Source organism: Garra rufa, unplaced genomic scaffold (assembly GCF_049309525.1).
Source record: "Garra rufa unplaced genomic scaffold, GarRuf1.0 hap1_unplaced_130, whole genome shotgun sequence".
NCBI classification, from domain to species: domain Eukaryota; kingdom Metazoa; phylum Chordata; class Actinopteri; order Cypriniformes; family Cyprinidae; genus Garra; species Garra rufa.
Window position 1 is genome coordinate 8,727 of NW_027394405.1, and position 16,135 is coordinate 24,861.

Here is a 16,135-nt window from a genome sequence, read left to right on the forward strand (position 1 = left end):
TCCTACAAAGAACAACAAAAAAAGCTTTTTCTCATGGCACTCCCATGTTAGGACAATCTTACATAAATTTTACTGCTAACATTTTTAATGACTTGACATTAAATTTTGAAAGCACTATTTTGAAAGCACTTTCCAAGTGCAGTGTACTTGAGGTACACTAGAGAAATGATTGATTTACTGGATTGCACCTCTTTTGATCTCATACTACATTTAAACACTAAATTGTTGAAAATATACACCGGTCAAAAGTTTTTGAACAGTAAGATTTTTAATGTTTTTTAAATTTGTTTGATTCAAAGCACAGCAAAAACTGCAATATTTTGAAATATTTTTACTATGTAAAACAACTGCTTTCTGTTTGAATATATTTTAAAATGTAATTTCAAAGCTGAATTTTTTGCATCGTTACTTCAGTCACACGATCATTCAGAAATCATTCTAATTTTCAGATTTGCTGCTCAAAAACATTTTTATTATTATTATGTTGAATACAGCTGAGTAGTTTTTTTTTCTGGTTTCTTTGATGAATGGAAAGTTCAGAAGAACAGCATTTTTAAAGCATTTTAAAGCATCAATTTAAAGCATCCTTGCTAAATAAAATCAGCAATTGTCTATTTTTTAACAACAAAAAAATGAATTAAATAAAAAATGATTCTGCCTATGGTATTATACTTGAATGGTATAGTGTATAATGCTACAAAAGTGTTTTATTTATCTTTGGATCTTTCTATTAATCAAACAATCCTGAAGAAAATGTACTTAACTGTTTTAAATATTGATAATAATAATAAAAATCAAATGAGCAAATCAGCATATTAGAGTACTGGAGTAATAATGCTGAATATTTAGCTTTGATCACAGGAATAAATTAAATTACATTCTAAAAAAAGCTGTTCTTTTAAATAGTAAAAATATTTCACACTATTACTGCTTTTGCTGTACTTTGGATAAAATAAATGTTTAAAAAACATTTTTTTAAAATCTAAAAATAAATTATTTTTTTAAACAAAGAATATAGTGGAATTTGTCCAGAATTTTTCTAAATAAAAACACTATTGCTAAATTACTATTCCATAAAACATTTAAGATAATCAAAAACAAATTATTTGTTCTACAGTTAAATACACATGCAAATAAAAAATAAGGTATCGTAGACATTGCAGTACAAAGTAAATTACTTATTCACATCGAGTAGTAGATTAGTTTGAAATTGGATTTCACGAAGAGTAATTTATCTTTTTAAATTCCTGTGAGCAAGTGAAATCGATATATCATATCAGCCTGCGGAGAAAAAAATCCTATTTGAGACGTTAAACCAGGTGCATTCCTCTTCAAAATGATTTCAAGCTTAAAAAGCTTTTTCAATCCTGTTATTACTTGAATCATGATTTGACATGAATGTAAATAAATAAATGAATAAAAAACAAATAATATTTCAGCTATTTGCTGATTCCCAGAATTGGTTCACTAATAGGCCTACACCCCAAGAGGAGGTTTGTGCTTGAAACAATGTGCTAATAGGCTAATTCTGGTATTTCCTATTATTTGATTCATAATATAATAATATAAAAGTTTGTTATGCACCAAATACTATAAAGATGATTTACAAAACAAATGGCAGTTTTTGTTTAGTCTAAGGATTATTCCATACGAATAGCAAAAGAGGGCGACAGCAGCACAGAAAACTGATGAACTGAATGAAAACACAGCGGCTTCCGTTGGTGTTTGTAGTTTCTGTTTGTTCAGGCTAGTTATGTTAACACTCCTTTGTCGTGCAGCTTTGTCGTCGGTGTGATTTACGCGTTCGGACGCTAAATGCTTTAAATCATGGCTGATTCCGACACCAGCGCTATTCTTGCGGAGGACCTGGAGAGTGACTCCAGCAAACTCTGTTGTTGTTTTAAGGTTCCACAAAACAAAGGTCCACCGCCGTGTTCATGTCCGTTTTCCGTGACCGTGGAGCCCGTTATGTTCCTGTCTACGTTCTCCATTGCTCTCCAGATGCCTTTGTATACGCAGTACCTGTGGGATCGCATCAGTGAAGACGTGGGTTACAATGGAACAAAGGGAGGAGGATGTAATGCATCTACAGTCCACGATCCTCTGCAGAAGGTAACATATTTGACACTGTCTGGGTGTCAAACCAGTGGGTGTCTGGCGCTACCAGTTGATTCCTGAAAGAAGGACTCTTCTGAGTAGATTCAGTCGGATTCCCGAATGAGTGACTGTTATGAGTCGGTTCTTTTTAGTGAATCAAAAATATACAGCGCTACCAGCGTAGTTCGATTCCCGAACTGGTTCTTTTCAGTGTATCAAAAATATACAGTGCTACCAGTGTAGTTTGATTCCTGAACGAATGGCTAATATGAACCGTTTCTTTTTAGTGGATAAAAATTAAACTGTACTACCGGTGTAGTTCGATTCCTGAACTGGTTCTTTTCAGTGAATCAAAAATATACAGCATTACCAGTGTAGTTCGATTCCCGAACCGGTTCTTTTAAGTAAATCAAAAATATACAGTGCTACCAGTGTAGTTGGATTCCTGAACCGATTCTTTTCAGTGTATCAAAAATATACAGCGGTACTGTGTAGTTCGATTCCTGAACCGGTTCTTTTAAGTAAATAAAAAAAATATACAGTGCTACCAGTGTAGTTTGATTCCTGAACGAATGGTTATTATGAACTAGGACTGGTCTGAATACCATTTTTTGAGCTTCGAAGCTTCGGTAGTAATCCACATCGAATATTCGAAGCTTCGGTGGGAGGGGCTGAACATATTCTTCTCTCTAATAAAGACAGGAATCTCTGTATGTCTTTCTGTTTGCATTTTTATTATGTCGAGAACAGTTCATCCAAACAATTTTTGCTGTGGACCCAAGGGAGTGCAGTGTTGCATTTTGGTGCAATATGGACACATAACATGTTTAGAATTAATAAATTGTTATAGATCATTGCAAGTTGGAAGCTGCGCCACCTCACGCAGGCAGAGCTTATATGCTTCATGAACGGACACTGCGCTAGTGATACAAAAACACACAGGTCTGTTAAGAGCAATACTTTTAATAAGGTAGCCTAACATTTTTTAACAAACAAATCACTCCCAAATCAGAAATTAGCAGCACAGTAATTACTGACACCGTAAAGGGTAGGCTATTTAAATAAAAGAAGAAAGAAAAAAATGGTGCAGTGTTTATATATAAATAAATTATTTATAAATAAATATATACATTATATATAACGTTTGTGTATATAAGCCTATATATATATAGTATAATATACATATACATGTATATTATTTTGAAACCCAAAATAAATGAGGCTCAAACATTATTATCAAACGTCCGTGTTTATTTGAGCACTTCCATCAGTGAACAAGCAGCCTACAAAACGCTAACATAAAATAAATAATACATTTAAATATGAAACTAGCCTAAATAAAAATGTTAAATAGGCTATTAAACAAACATTTGTTGCAAAAATTCCTAAAACCTTGCCCGGACCTTGTCCAACAGCTCATCAGAATTACTGGCCCGAGTCCGACTGGAACCGGTCTTGTTTCTCTTTCTCTTCCCCATTACACAGCTGCTGTTTTTAATAGCAAAGTGATTACATTTATTTTCGTTTATTTAGGTTAAAGTTAATTTAGAAATAAATTTGTAACACTTTTTATTTGTTAAATTAAATTTTTTTGCCAATTTAGCCCTCAAGTCATCACGATTTCAATTAAAATCCATAGATATAAAAAACTTAAAGCATATCACAATATTAGTTGAACCGTTTAACCTAGATAAATGTGTGCTATTAGGCGCATATCCAATCGTTTGTGCGGAGAGTAAAGCTGAAGTGCGCTTTGCAGAACATGGAAGCGCCAGCGCTATGTGAAACTTAATTTTTGCTCATAAAGGTAAGACTAATATATCATCCGGAACTGTTAAAAAATAATCTTTCATTAGCTATAGGCCTAATCCATAAATATGCGTTTAGGCATTAAAGGCGCGTCCAATGAGCAAATGGCGAGTCAGGATCGTCAACTCCATCTTTGTATCAAATACTAGTTTATTAATAATAAATTCAAATATCTCCTTACTTTCCCCCCGACACATTCATGGTAATTATTTTTGCTGGGGCTTTGCGATCAGCTTTAGCCTACTGCCTGCATTTAAACTTGGAGGTGCAGTTGTCATTGCGACAGGCACAGCCCTAGTTTTGCTTCCACCAACTGTACTTTATAGTGTCTCTCAAATATTGCTCAATCTCTCTCTCTCTTTTTTTTTTTTTTTTTGCTGTCTCTGTGTTAGTGGCGCAGCAGTCTGATCTTCTTCATTCATATTTAAGCACGAATGAGAACCGTTTCGCAGGGGATGCAAGGTGTATGAAAAAAAAGAATATTCGAATCTCAAAATTTAAAATCAAATGCCAACAGACCGAACGAATATTCGAATATTCTGGTCCAGCCCTATTATTAACCGTTTCTTTTTAGTGAATAAAAATTAAACTGTACTACCACCAGTGTAGTTCGATTCCTGAACTGGTTCTTTTCAGTGAATTAAAAATATACCGCGCTACTAGTGCAGTCCGATTCCCAAACTGGTTCTTTTCAGTGAAACAAAAATATACAGGTACTAGTTCGATTCCCAAACCGGTTCTTTTAAGTGAATCAAAAATATACAGTGCTACAAGTGCAGTTCGATTTCCGAACAAATGAATGTTATGAACCGGTTCTTTTTAGTGAGTCAAAAATAAAACGTGCTACCAGTGTAGTTCGATTCCCGAACCAGTTCTTTTTGGTAAATCAAAAGTATACAGTGCTACCAGTGCAGTACGATTTCGAACAAATAAATGTTATGAACCGGTTCTTTTTAGTGAATAAAAAATAAACAGTGCTACCTGTGTAGTTCGATTCCTGAACAAATTAATGTAATGAACCGGTTCTTTTTTTTGTAAATCAAAAATAAACAGTGCTATCAGTGTACTTTGATTCCTGAACCAGTTCTTTTAAGTGAATCAGAAATATACAGTGCTACCAGTGTAGTTTGATTCCCAAACGAATGACTGTTATAAGCCGGTTCTTTTTAGTGAATCAAAAATAATCAGTGCTACCAGTGTAGTTCAATTCCTGAATGAATGACTGTTATGAGTAGGGATGTTAACCGATGACCGTTTGACCGGTGGTTGACCGTATCAACGTTAACCGGTCAAAGTTGTCGGTAGTCGGTTAAAAAAAAAAAGTGCCGGTGCGTCTTTTACGCATTCTGAAGGTGCCTGTTTTATCCATTGGTTTTATCATGTTGCAGTCTATTAGGCAACATTCCACATAAGATGGGCTTAGATTTGGAAATACATTACATCTACATTTCAGTGGTAACCGATAAGGTGATGATGATCATCATCTTTCTTTAATATGGTTAGCACTACCTCAACTAAAGCGGCGTCTCTTCGGAGCTGTCATTTTCTTAAATGAGCCGTGGCAATGTTTCAAATGAGCTTCTAACCTAGACAAACGCCTTTATTTTCAAAGCGATCACCTTGTTGTACCCAAACCATTTGAAACTAAGGAGCCATTTGTCCTACGATTACATACAACAAGCTTTTCGGCGCCGCGTTTGCGGGACTCATGTTTCGCGCTGTCGGGGATTTTAAAAAAAGTGACGTGAGTGGCAGTGTGTGTGTGTGTGTGTGTGTGCGGGAGGCAGAGCGGCAGAGAGAGGCTGCGATCACACCGAGCGCGTTTTTGCAGTTGGAGGCGCCTCTTTTGAATGGTTTTCTGTTGGCAGTGAGCGTTCTACGCGCTGCTTATGTGCCCCAGGCGCCTCGCGTTTTCACCGCCTGCTGCGCCTCGCGTTTTTGCAGGAGCGCTCTGAGCGCGTGAAGTTGAAAAAAAATCAACTCTGAGCGGAAAAACGCCCAACGTCATTCGCGTTCTTTTCCATTGTCCAATCGAATGAATGGAGAGGCGGACCTTCTGTTGTGGTGACGGAATTTTACGTTTGCTTAAAAAGTCCGGAGACTGCAAGAAATAGGAGAAGGGTCTGGCTGCAGACATGCACTCTCAGCGGCGCATGCGCACTCAGACACATGCACTCTCAGCCGCACATGCGCAATAAGACAAATGCACTCTCAGCCGCGCATGCGCATTTAGATAAATGCACTCAGCCTCACGCACGCGCTCAGATTCACGCATGCGATATTTACAGTTGGTCGAAGGCAGAAACACTTCAAAATGCTTTTTACGAACTAAAAGCACGAAATAAAATAACTTCCTATTAACACCGCCTGAAAATATACATGAAAAAGAAAACGTATTTTTGGAGGTGGACTGGAAAATGCTGCTATTTAAGAGTGCCGTAAAGACTGGTGTTTCTGGTCATGGCTCGGATTTATATAAAATGCTAGTACAAACACTAATAATCAACACTCAATCTACTTCAGTAATGTCAGATTACTTTGCATATGTGCCTGTGTAAAAGATGTGCATATTGGCAAAAAACATCACTAAATAAAGCTTAACTTTTTCTTATACACATGTTCCTTATTTATAATAATTATAAATTATATTAAAATTAAACTGAAACATTATACAGTGGTCAACGTTTGAAGTGGATCAAAAAAGTTAAATTTGTCCTGTAAGACAAGAATGGTTATTGTTTTGGATTAAGGACAACTTTGATTGAAGTGCTGACTACTGTATATATAAGCTTTAAAATGAATTATTAAGTCATTGACTAACACCATTTATAATCCTTCATTGCACAATGAGAATTTTATGTGTATATATAGTAATCAACATTTGAAGTGGATCAAAATCTTTTATCAAAGATGTCCTAAAACCAAAACAATACACATTTTTGTCTTAGGACAACTTTGATGTACTTTTTTGATCCACTTTAAAAGTTGACTACTGTATATTTAACATTTTATAATGAATTATTAAATCATAGATTAAAAGTCAAAGTCTGTTGCTGTCACATTCAATGTTCAATGTTAAATATGCTTCCAAAACACACCAGGAAAATAATTCAACACACAGCTGTTGGTGATTGTTTACTTTAGTAAATAACATGACATGGTATTGTGACAATATGTGGGTTATTTAAGTTGCTGTTGTCAAACAATTTTAATACATAGATAAAATAAATGAAAGATTACTTACTATAACTACTATTATATTATAAAATCATTACATAAATAAACAACTATGTTTTTAAATGTAGTGTTCGATAATAATATGCTCTAAAAATTATAATTATGCATGTCTTGCAAAAATTCAAAAACAAATATCAGTGGCTCTACAAGATCGTCCACTCCTTGATGAACCAGTCCAAGGCCTCAGCAGCTTCTTCATCCTCCATGCACAGTATACGAGGAAGCTGAATTGAGCCAAGATCATCCCCAGAGTTCTCCATGCATCACTGACTTGCAGTCTTAAGACACGCACCTAAGAAACAACAATGCAAAAGAGGATATATACAAATATGCTGAACAATAATGACTGCAATCCCTCTAACAACACCTACTTTTCAAATAGACTGAACCACCTGCTTTTCCGATGCAAACTCACGGGTGAAGAGACATTTCATCTACCTAGAATTTTGAGTTTGAATCTGTTACCTTTAGTACTACCTTTTAAAGTAACTGGCACTTTTCCTGAGGAGCTACAAAGTAACATGTACAAATTACCTGAACATATAGAAAAATACAGCACAAGTTTACCTAGTTTGTCAAGAAAACATGCTATTTTTAACCTTATGATTCTTCAAGTATGTGCTTTTACCTGAGAGATTTCTTCAAACCTCCTTTTATACAACCAAAATACAGGCTGCTGATCACCTCTCAGGAAGGCTTTGGACTCCTCAGCATAGTGGGCAAACAATTTCCATGTCTGGAAAATAGAGATTGAACATTAAATGTTACATAATTCCTCTCTCATGAAAGCTTTTAATTTTCAAAAGCCAAAAAACAAAAAAAAAAAACAAAAAAAAAAAAACAATTCTTTACCGTTCCAGTCCAAAATTCTCTATCAACATGACACACCACCATTTCCTCAGCTCTGCCATGTCCAGCTGCTCAAAACATAAAAGGTAATGGCCTTTGTAAGTTTCATTTTCTCAGTGTTAGTGAATACTATAATAATACTTACAACTGTGTAGTCAAATGGGGCATTCAGTACATGTACAATGCAGACAATAATTGAAAGACAAGTATTAAGAGCAAAAACACAAATTAACCACAAACATATTGTACATCTTACCATCAACATAAATACACCAAAGTCGTTTCCATATGGTTGTCCAGGAAAACCCTTAAATATAATAAAAGGAGGAAATAAGCACAATTTTGTAAATAGATAAATTAGATTTAGATATACATTATATTTAGAAAGATTACAGATTATATTTAGATGATAGATTATATTTAGATGGATTAGACAGATGATAGATAGATAGATAGATAGATAGATAGATAGATAGATAGATAGATAGATAGATAGATAGATAGATAGATTGATAGAGTAAAATGGATAGATAAATTAGATTTAGATAAAATGAATGGCACAAGGGGCAATGATACAAAGTGCAGCAAGTTGTGCAGAATGTGCACTTTGGTAACAGGTGCTTTAAACCTAGACTACTGATTGAAGCAGCTGTGAGCATAAATTGAAGGGACAGAAATGAAAATCATTCTGTTTAATATTCTTTTAATTTTTGTTAATTTCTTGGAGCTGCATTTCATGTCTCATTTTAAAGAACCGTTGTTAACTTTAAAATTACTTTTATTATTTAAAAAAAAAATCCATCTTCAGATTAAATAATGTTGAGTAGCACCTCGTCTAAACAATTAGAGCAGGTCAAGCCCAGTAAAACACTCATTTTTTCACCGTCTAAACAAAACTGAATTTAGACAGTTCTTCACTAATTTACCGTATAAATTATAATAGGTACCCAATTACCACAGACGCGATATATGTGATAGATATCAGGATAGTTTTTTGATAACGTTCACCTTATAATTGAAAAAGCACTTTCACATCTCTTTATTCTTGTGCGAATGAAATAAATACACTTACAATAATCCCTTAGCGGTCGTTGATTCCTCTAATCCGTTTTAAAATACGTCCATTACGTCGAGGTGCCTGTGTGTGCCTGAAATATCAGATAAATGTAAAGATCATTTTAAGAACATTTACCTAAGAATTAAAAACAACAATTTTACTTTACTTAATCTTGTACAAATAAATATACTTACAATTCCTGTGCGGCCGTTGAATCCTGTGTATCACGTTGAGAGTGCATGTCTGATTATACATGCGCGGCTGAGAGTGCAAGTGTCTAATTGCGCATGTGCGGCTGAGAGTGCATGTGTCTAATTGCGCATGCGCGGCTGAGAGTGCATGTGTCTGAGTGCGCATGCGCCGCTGAGAGTGCATGTGTCTGAGTGCGCATGCGCCGCTGAGAGTGCATGTCTGCAGCCAGACTCTATTGGGAAATAGAGGAGAAACCTTTTGTGTCTATCGTGGGTAACCTGGAGCTGTATTATTTAGGGTTTCTGCTAATATGACAGTTTACTTAACAGCATAAAACTAAGATTTTAGTGACAGGACAGCTGTTTTGGTCATTGCTTAGCAACATAAAAAAAAAACGCAGCACGCTCTTTTATTAAAAGTCACAAAAAAAGGCAGTGCTGTGCGCCTCGCATTTTTAGAACTAAAAGACGCGTTCGGTGTGATCGCGGCCAGATGCGACAGAGTTGCGAAATTGCAGGCGCGGCTCGAAATGGCTGTTATTTCAAATAGCGTACCATATTTTAAACTAATCGGTTAACCGGTTTCAACCGACTAATGAGGCTCGGTGGTCGGTCAAGAAATTTTTTAGTTTTCGCCATCCCTAGTTATGAGCCAGTTCTTTTTAGTGAATTAGAAATATAGAGCACTACCATGTAGTTCGATTTCCGAACAATGACTGTCATGAGCCGATTCTTTTTAGTAAATCAAAACTATACAGCCAACCAGTGTAGTACATTCTTAAACAAATAACACTTATTTTGAGTGTGTCCTTTTTTAGTCCTTTTTTTAATCACAAAATTGGAACCCAAACAAATAATACCAGGTAATTTTCCTTGTAAATTATAAAAAAAAATTGACTCTGAAACTGAAAAACCCTCTCAAGTCTCAAGTAGCCTATTAAAAAAACTACAATGAATGTTTCCAAAAAGTAAACTAATCACTAAAGTGACAGAAAAATGGTTTTATATGTCATTTGTTTCCCTCATCTAGGAAGTGGAGACTCTGACTGCACACTGGAACCTGTACATAAACTTAGGTGGATTTCTAGTTGGGCTGATCATGGTGACCCTGCTGGGCTCATGGAGTGACCGTGCAGGTCGGCGTCTTGTTCTGATCATCCCTTCCTTTGGCCTGGCTGTTCAAGCATCTGTGTATTTAATGGTCATGTATCTGAAGCTGCCTGTGTTCTGGTTCCTCATTGGGAGAATCTGCAGCGGCCTGTCCGGGGACTTCAACGCTATTTTGGCCGGTTGCTTTGCGTATGTGGCCGACACAAGCGCCAGGGGATCTCGCACCTTTCGTGTAGCGATATTAGAGGCTTCTCTTGGATTGGCTGGCATGTTTGCAAGCATCATCGGAGGACAGTGGCGAAGGGCACAAGGGTATTTGTCAACTTTTCACACATAACATTTTATATTTTTTAAATCAAAGATGAAAAAAAAACAACACTGTGTGTTTTCCTCCAGATATATCAACCCATTCTGGCTGGTATTGGCCACAAATCTTGCAGCTGCCCTTTACGCATACCTTTTTGTGCCTGAAACGGTCACCCCTGACCCTGAGGCAAAGCTCCTTTCCACCAGGCATCACCGGGCTGTCTGCCGCCTCTATGCATCTGACGCACCGCAGGGGCGCAGAACTAAACTGTGGTTGTACACTCTCTGCTTTTTTTTGGTGGTGTCTGTCCATTTAGGCTCCAGTGACCTCTATGTGCTGTATGAGTTGAGCGCTCCGCTCTGCTGGGGTCCAGAGCTGATCGGTTATGGCTCTGCAGCCAAGCATCTGGCCTACCTCACTAGTCTGACAGGGCTGAGGGTTATGCAATGCTGTCTTGAGGACTCCTGGGTGGCTTTAGTGGGCCTTACCTCTAACATAGTCGGCTTGATTGTGATTTCGTTCGCTAACACTACAGCTCTTATGTTTACAGGTAAGATCTCATATACATATCTATATCTCTATCTCTCTCTCTCTCTCTCTCTCTATATTAGTTGTGGGCCGCTATCGGCGTTAACGTGCTGCGTTAACGTGAGACTCTTATCGGGCGATAAAAGAAATATCGCCGTTAATCTATTCTCAAAGTTGGGTTGGGAGCTGGGTCTAAACTACGCATGATATGATGACTTTCACCTTGATATTTTAGCGCGGATGACGTATACCTAGTCGAATTGCACTGTAGGGGGCGAGAACGAGTCTTCAACTTCTGTGAAATTACCACATCAAATGAGACGTGCAAACATGGATGCAGTTATGAAGCCGCTTCATGGCAGGTGCGTACGTTGCTAGACCCTTTTTACTGGGGCACGTGCCCCAGTGAAAATCTGCTGTGCCCCAGTAAAATCTCAAGTTTGAGTTATAATTTACTTTGATAATCCCGAAATTAAGACATTAAACTATATTCAATAACTGAATTGACGCTTCTAAAAGCAACGCAGTTTAATGGAAGACTATGCACGCAGATAGGCTATCCATGCCCGTGCGTGTCTGTGTATTTAACGGCAACGCACACATCGTGCAGCCTTTTGCGCAGAAGTACTTGGTTACACAAGTTTGTATAGGTAATTATGTTGTAAATGCAATTGTCAAGCAGTTTGTGATGCATTTTGGAATCAGGAGATGAGCGCCTGATCTAATGCGCCACCTGGCCCGTTCTCGAAGACTTACTTTTAGTCCTTATTTGGGTAGCACACATATTCTGAAAATGCCTTCAGCAGAATTCACGCAGATATCCATGCCCGTGCTCGTCTGTGTATTTAACTGCAATGCGCACGTCGCGCAGCCTTTTACGCAGAAGTACATGCAGTGTAGGAATAGTTGGTCACACAAGTTTGTATAGTTAATTGTGTTGTAAATGCAATTGTCAAGCAGCTTGTGATGCATTTTGGAAACAGGAGATGAGTGCCTGGTCTAATGCACCACCTGACTTGAGAAACCCATTTTCAAAGACTTACTATTACTCATTATTTGGGTGGCACACATATTCTGAATGCCTTCATCAGAATTCAAATTAGCCATTTTAATCTACATTAATCTAGATTAATTCCAAGATTACAGTGAGATTAATCTAGATTAAAAAAAATAATCTATGCCCACCACTAATATATATAAAGCTGAATTTTCAGCAGCCATTCATGTGACACTGAAGAGTCCAGACTTCCGTATCACATGCTTCTTCAGAAATCATTTTAAATGCTGATTTGGTGTTTAAAAAACATTTCCTGTTTTCATTGTTGAAAACAGTTATGTTATGCTGTTGAATATTTTTGTAGAAACCATGATACAATTTGATCAATTTCATGCTCCCTATATTTTATGTTGAATATGCCATAATCCCTTAATATTTAAATATATAGTTAAATATTTTGTCTTATATTATAAATTTAAAAAAAATTTAATATTTACTTATTTCTGCATATTTTTATTTAGTTAGGTAACAAAAATTAAAGCCATATATCTGAAAACAGTGAAAAGTGACACTTTTTAATTAAAAGCATTTATCTGACATTCTTTCCAGGGTGTGACTTTAAGATATTAGGTTAATGTTCTACTATTTAGTTACTATTTATGCTTACAGTACAGGATAAAGGTCAAGATGCTGCTTCAAGACATTTTGAAATATATCTAGCACTGATGCAACCTTATGCTGTCCTCCAGTGGCTGCAGTAGGTAAATGTTCATGGAGGAAATGAACTTGCAGAAATTACAGAAATTGCTTATCTATCTGCCTTTGTCAGGATATGGGCTGTGCTTCCTTTTTATGGCCTCTACCCCAGTCCTGAGATCTAAACTATCCAAGCTGGTGGACCCTTCAGAACAAGGTGAACAATGACAGTATTGTTACAAATGAATATTGTTGAATGGAACTGTAATAAGTGTTTTATTTATTTGTTTTTGTTTGATTCACTTAGGTGCTCTGTTTGCTTCAGTGGCGTGTGTGGAAGGTCTATGCTCACTAGTATCTAGTGGGGTCTTTAACTCTCTGTACCCTGCCACTCTACACTTCATGAAGGGATTCCCCTTCATCTTTGGGGCCATCATTCTAATTATTCCAGCTGCCATTATCGGGTAAACCCTCAACGGTCATTATTTAGACTGTTAGTTTGTAAAATTAATTTAGTCATCATCTCAAAGCCAAAAAGTGGCCTAATTTACATGGATTCACCCTAAATGAATTCCATCCTAAACCATATCAGAATTATTTTATATATGTTTATATCAGATTTAGATTTAAACAGAATTATTTATGCTTGTACATTTATTGTATATTAATAAATATGTATTTGATGTGTACAGGGGCTTGGGTTGCCAGGAGAAGAGGGAGAGCAGAGAAGGCTCTGGAATATCCTGACATTGACTCTATGAAAGTTATGCTACAACAGCAAAAGACAGCGTAAAGGTCTTTGCCCACTGAGTGCCAAATTCTCGTCCGGAATTTTTGCATTTTGAGAGGTGTTTTGACAATTCTCAGCCACCCTGATGTTCTGTGCATGACTAATTTTGACAAATACGAAAAAATGCATGCAAAAATTTCTGACTCAATGTGCAAGGACCTCAAGCCCAAAATGTACACACTGCTGCTGAAATTTTCGCAGAAAATAAAGAAAAATAGGATTAGTTTTTTTTCTCACCTGTAGCAAGCATTTTGATGAATACAAAAATATGCATACGGAAATTTCAGACTCTGTGTGCAGGGACCTTGAGTCCCAAATTTTTTCTTGTTAAAAAATAAAAACGACCTTACGTTAATCACTCTTACATACTGGCGCCGAAACTTTTGTCTGTCATAAAAAAATTCGGATCTGGTTAAATTTCTGCATTTTTCGCATACGTACCAAGCATTTTGATAGTGTTTTGACAATTCTGAGCAACTGTGATGTACTGTGCATGACAATTTTAGATTTTGAATTTTGACTGTGCAAGGACCTTGAGTTAATAATTCTCGTTCAAAACTTTTGCACGTTAAAAAAATCAATACAACTCACATGGTGTCCCTTGTCCGTCATAAAAAAATTCCGATCTGGTTAAATTTTCTGCGTTTTCCACAATAGTAGCGAGCATTTTGAGAGATTTCTTTGACAGTCCTCAGTGAAGTTCTGTCCATGACGAATTTTGACAAATACGGAAAAACGCATAGAAAAATTTGGACCTTGAGTTTGAAATTCTCTTCCAAAAATTTGACACATTAAAAAATAAATACGACTCGCATTGTGTCAATTATGTTTACGCACCGTCACCAAAACTTTCGTCCGTCGTTAAAAAATTCCGGATCTGGTTACATTTTCTGTGTTTTTCGCATCCGTAGCAAGCATTTTGAGAGGTGTTTTGACAATTCTGAGCCACCGTAATGTACTGTGTGTGATGAATTTTGATAAATATAAAAATACGCATACGAAAATTTCGGACTCCGTGTGCAGGGACCTTAAGTTCGAAATTCTTGTCCAAAATTTTTGCACGTGAAAAAAAAATTACGACTCACATTGTGTCAATCATATTTACACATTGGCTCCGAAACTTTCGTCCGTCATAAAAAAAAAACTTGGATCGGGTTCTATTTTCTGCATTTTTTGCATACTTGGCAAGCTTTTTGAGAGGTGTTTTGACAACTCTCAGCCACCATGATGTTCTGTGTGTGGCAAATTTTGCTGAATGCAAAAATACACATACGAAAAAGTGTGCAAGGACTTTGAATCGGAAATTTTTGCATGTTAAAAAATAAATACGACCTCACGTTGTATCAATCACGTTTATACACTGCCGCCATAACTTTAGTCTGTCATTTAAAAAATTCGGATCTGGTTCAATTTTTCGCATCTGTAGCATGCATTTTGAGAGGTGCTTTGACAATTCTGAGCCACCGTGACTTTTTGTGCTTGATGAATTTTGATTAATATGAAAAAACTTTTTTTCTATTGTTAAGAAGCTTGAAGATTTCATTTTGTATTGTATTGCTAATTTTTTCACAACGGATTAATAATTAATAACCATTTTTCTCAGGGCGGCTAAATCTGTTAATTAATAATCATGGTGAAACTTGTGAACGGTAATGTATTTTTGAATTAAATATTTCTGCAATATGTGAACCTCATACGATTCCAACATCAGCAGTATTGGACATCAGCCATTTACAGTGAAAGTATTAGGATTACTGATTTACTTTGTTCCTTGTGTAGACAACCTGTGTGATTTCTGTATGTTTTCCAAAGGCATGTGTGAGCTGAATATGCAAAGACAACTGTGAGTAAGCCACTGGTAGCTGGATTTCCACAAAAAGTGTTAACACTGTGACTCTGTGGTGCTACCAAAACATTGTTTCAGCATCTTGACCAGACAGACACAGCAACATTAGCTCAACCAATGGAGTGAGTTTAGGTCGACAGTGTTTAAAAAAGGGATAGTTCAACCAAAAATGAAGATTCTGTCATTAATTATTCACCCCTCATGTTGTTCAAAACCAATAAGACCTTTGTTCATCTTCAGAACACAAAGATATTTTTGATTAAATCCAAGAGCTTTCCGACCTTTAATATACAGCAACGGATTGAAAACGTTCCCAGGCCCAGAAAGGTAGTAAGAACATTGTTAAACCGTAATTTTAGCTACAAGAATTATTTTTGTGAGCTAAGAAAACAAAAACAACGACTTTATTCAGATTTCTTCTCTCCCGGGACAGTCCAAAACCATTATTGAGAGTACCACGGCACACGCGTTTCATTTTTTGGATGAACTATCCCTTTAAAATGGTACACTGACCTAATGAGGTAAATGGCATCTGTTTCTTTAACACGCTTCCCCCAAAACTACATACAGTTGCTTTACTCTTTGGATAACAGCCATACTATGAACTCAGGACGCACAATC

General features: G+C 36.5%; 2 protein-coding genes and 1 long non-coding RNA gene across 3 annotated transcripts in view; 2 read left to right on the forward strand and 1 right to left on the reverse strand.

The window, feature by feature from the left end:
• Positions 1-1,827: 1,827 nt before the first annotated feature.
• On the forward strand, positions 1,828-13,666 carry LOC141316687 (proton-coupled folate transporter-like). Its single transcript, XM_073832812.1, has 6 exons — positions 1,828-2,112; positions 10,271-10,662; positions 10,747-11,207; positions 13,012-13,095; positions 13,186-13,342; positions 13,571-13,666. The coding sequence occupies exons 1-6, from the start codon at positions 1,828-1,830 to the stop codon at positions 13,623-13,625; spliced, it is 1,434 nt and encodes a 477-aa protein (XP_073688913.1). The 3' UTR covers positions 13,626-13,666.
• On the reverse strand, positions 7,285-8,086 carry LOC141316690 (uncharacterized). The gene is made up of 3 exons (XR_012351532.1): positions 7,996-8,086; positions 7,772-7,879; positions 7,285-7,435 (listed from the first exon to the last, which is right to left on the reverse strand). It is a non-coding gene; the product is annotated as an uncharacterized lncRNA (long non-coding RNA).
• A 1,632-nt stretch (positions 13,667-15,298) lies between the features above and the next one.
• Positions 15,299-16,135, forward strand: part of LOC141316689 (ensconsin-like) — a gene marked incomplete at its 3' end in the record, with an annotated part of 14,396 nt that continues 13,559 nt past the window's right edge. Inside the window, exon 1 of the mRNA XM_073832814.1 lies at positions 15,299-15,317. Within this exon, the coding sequence (XP_073688915.1) occupies positions 15,299-15,317 (19 nt within the window). The remainder of the gene's footprint in view (positions 15,318-16,135) is intronic.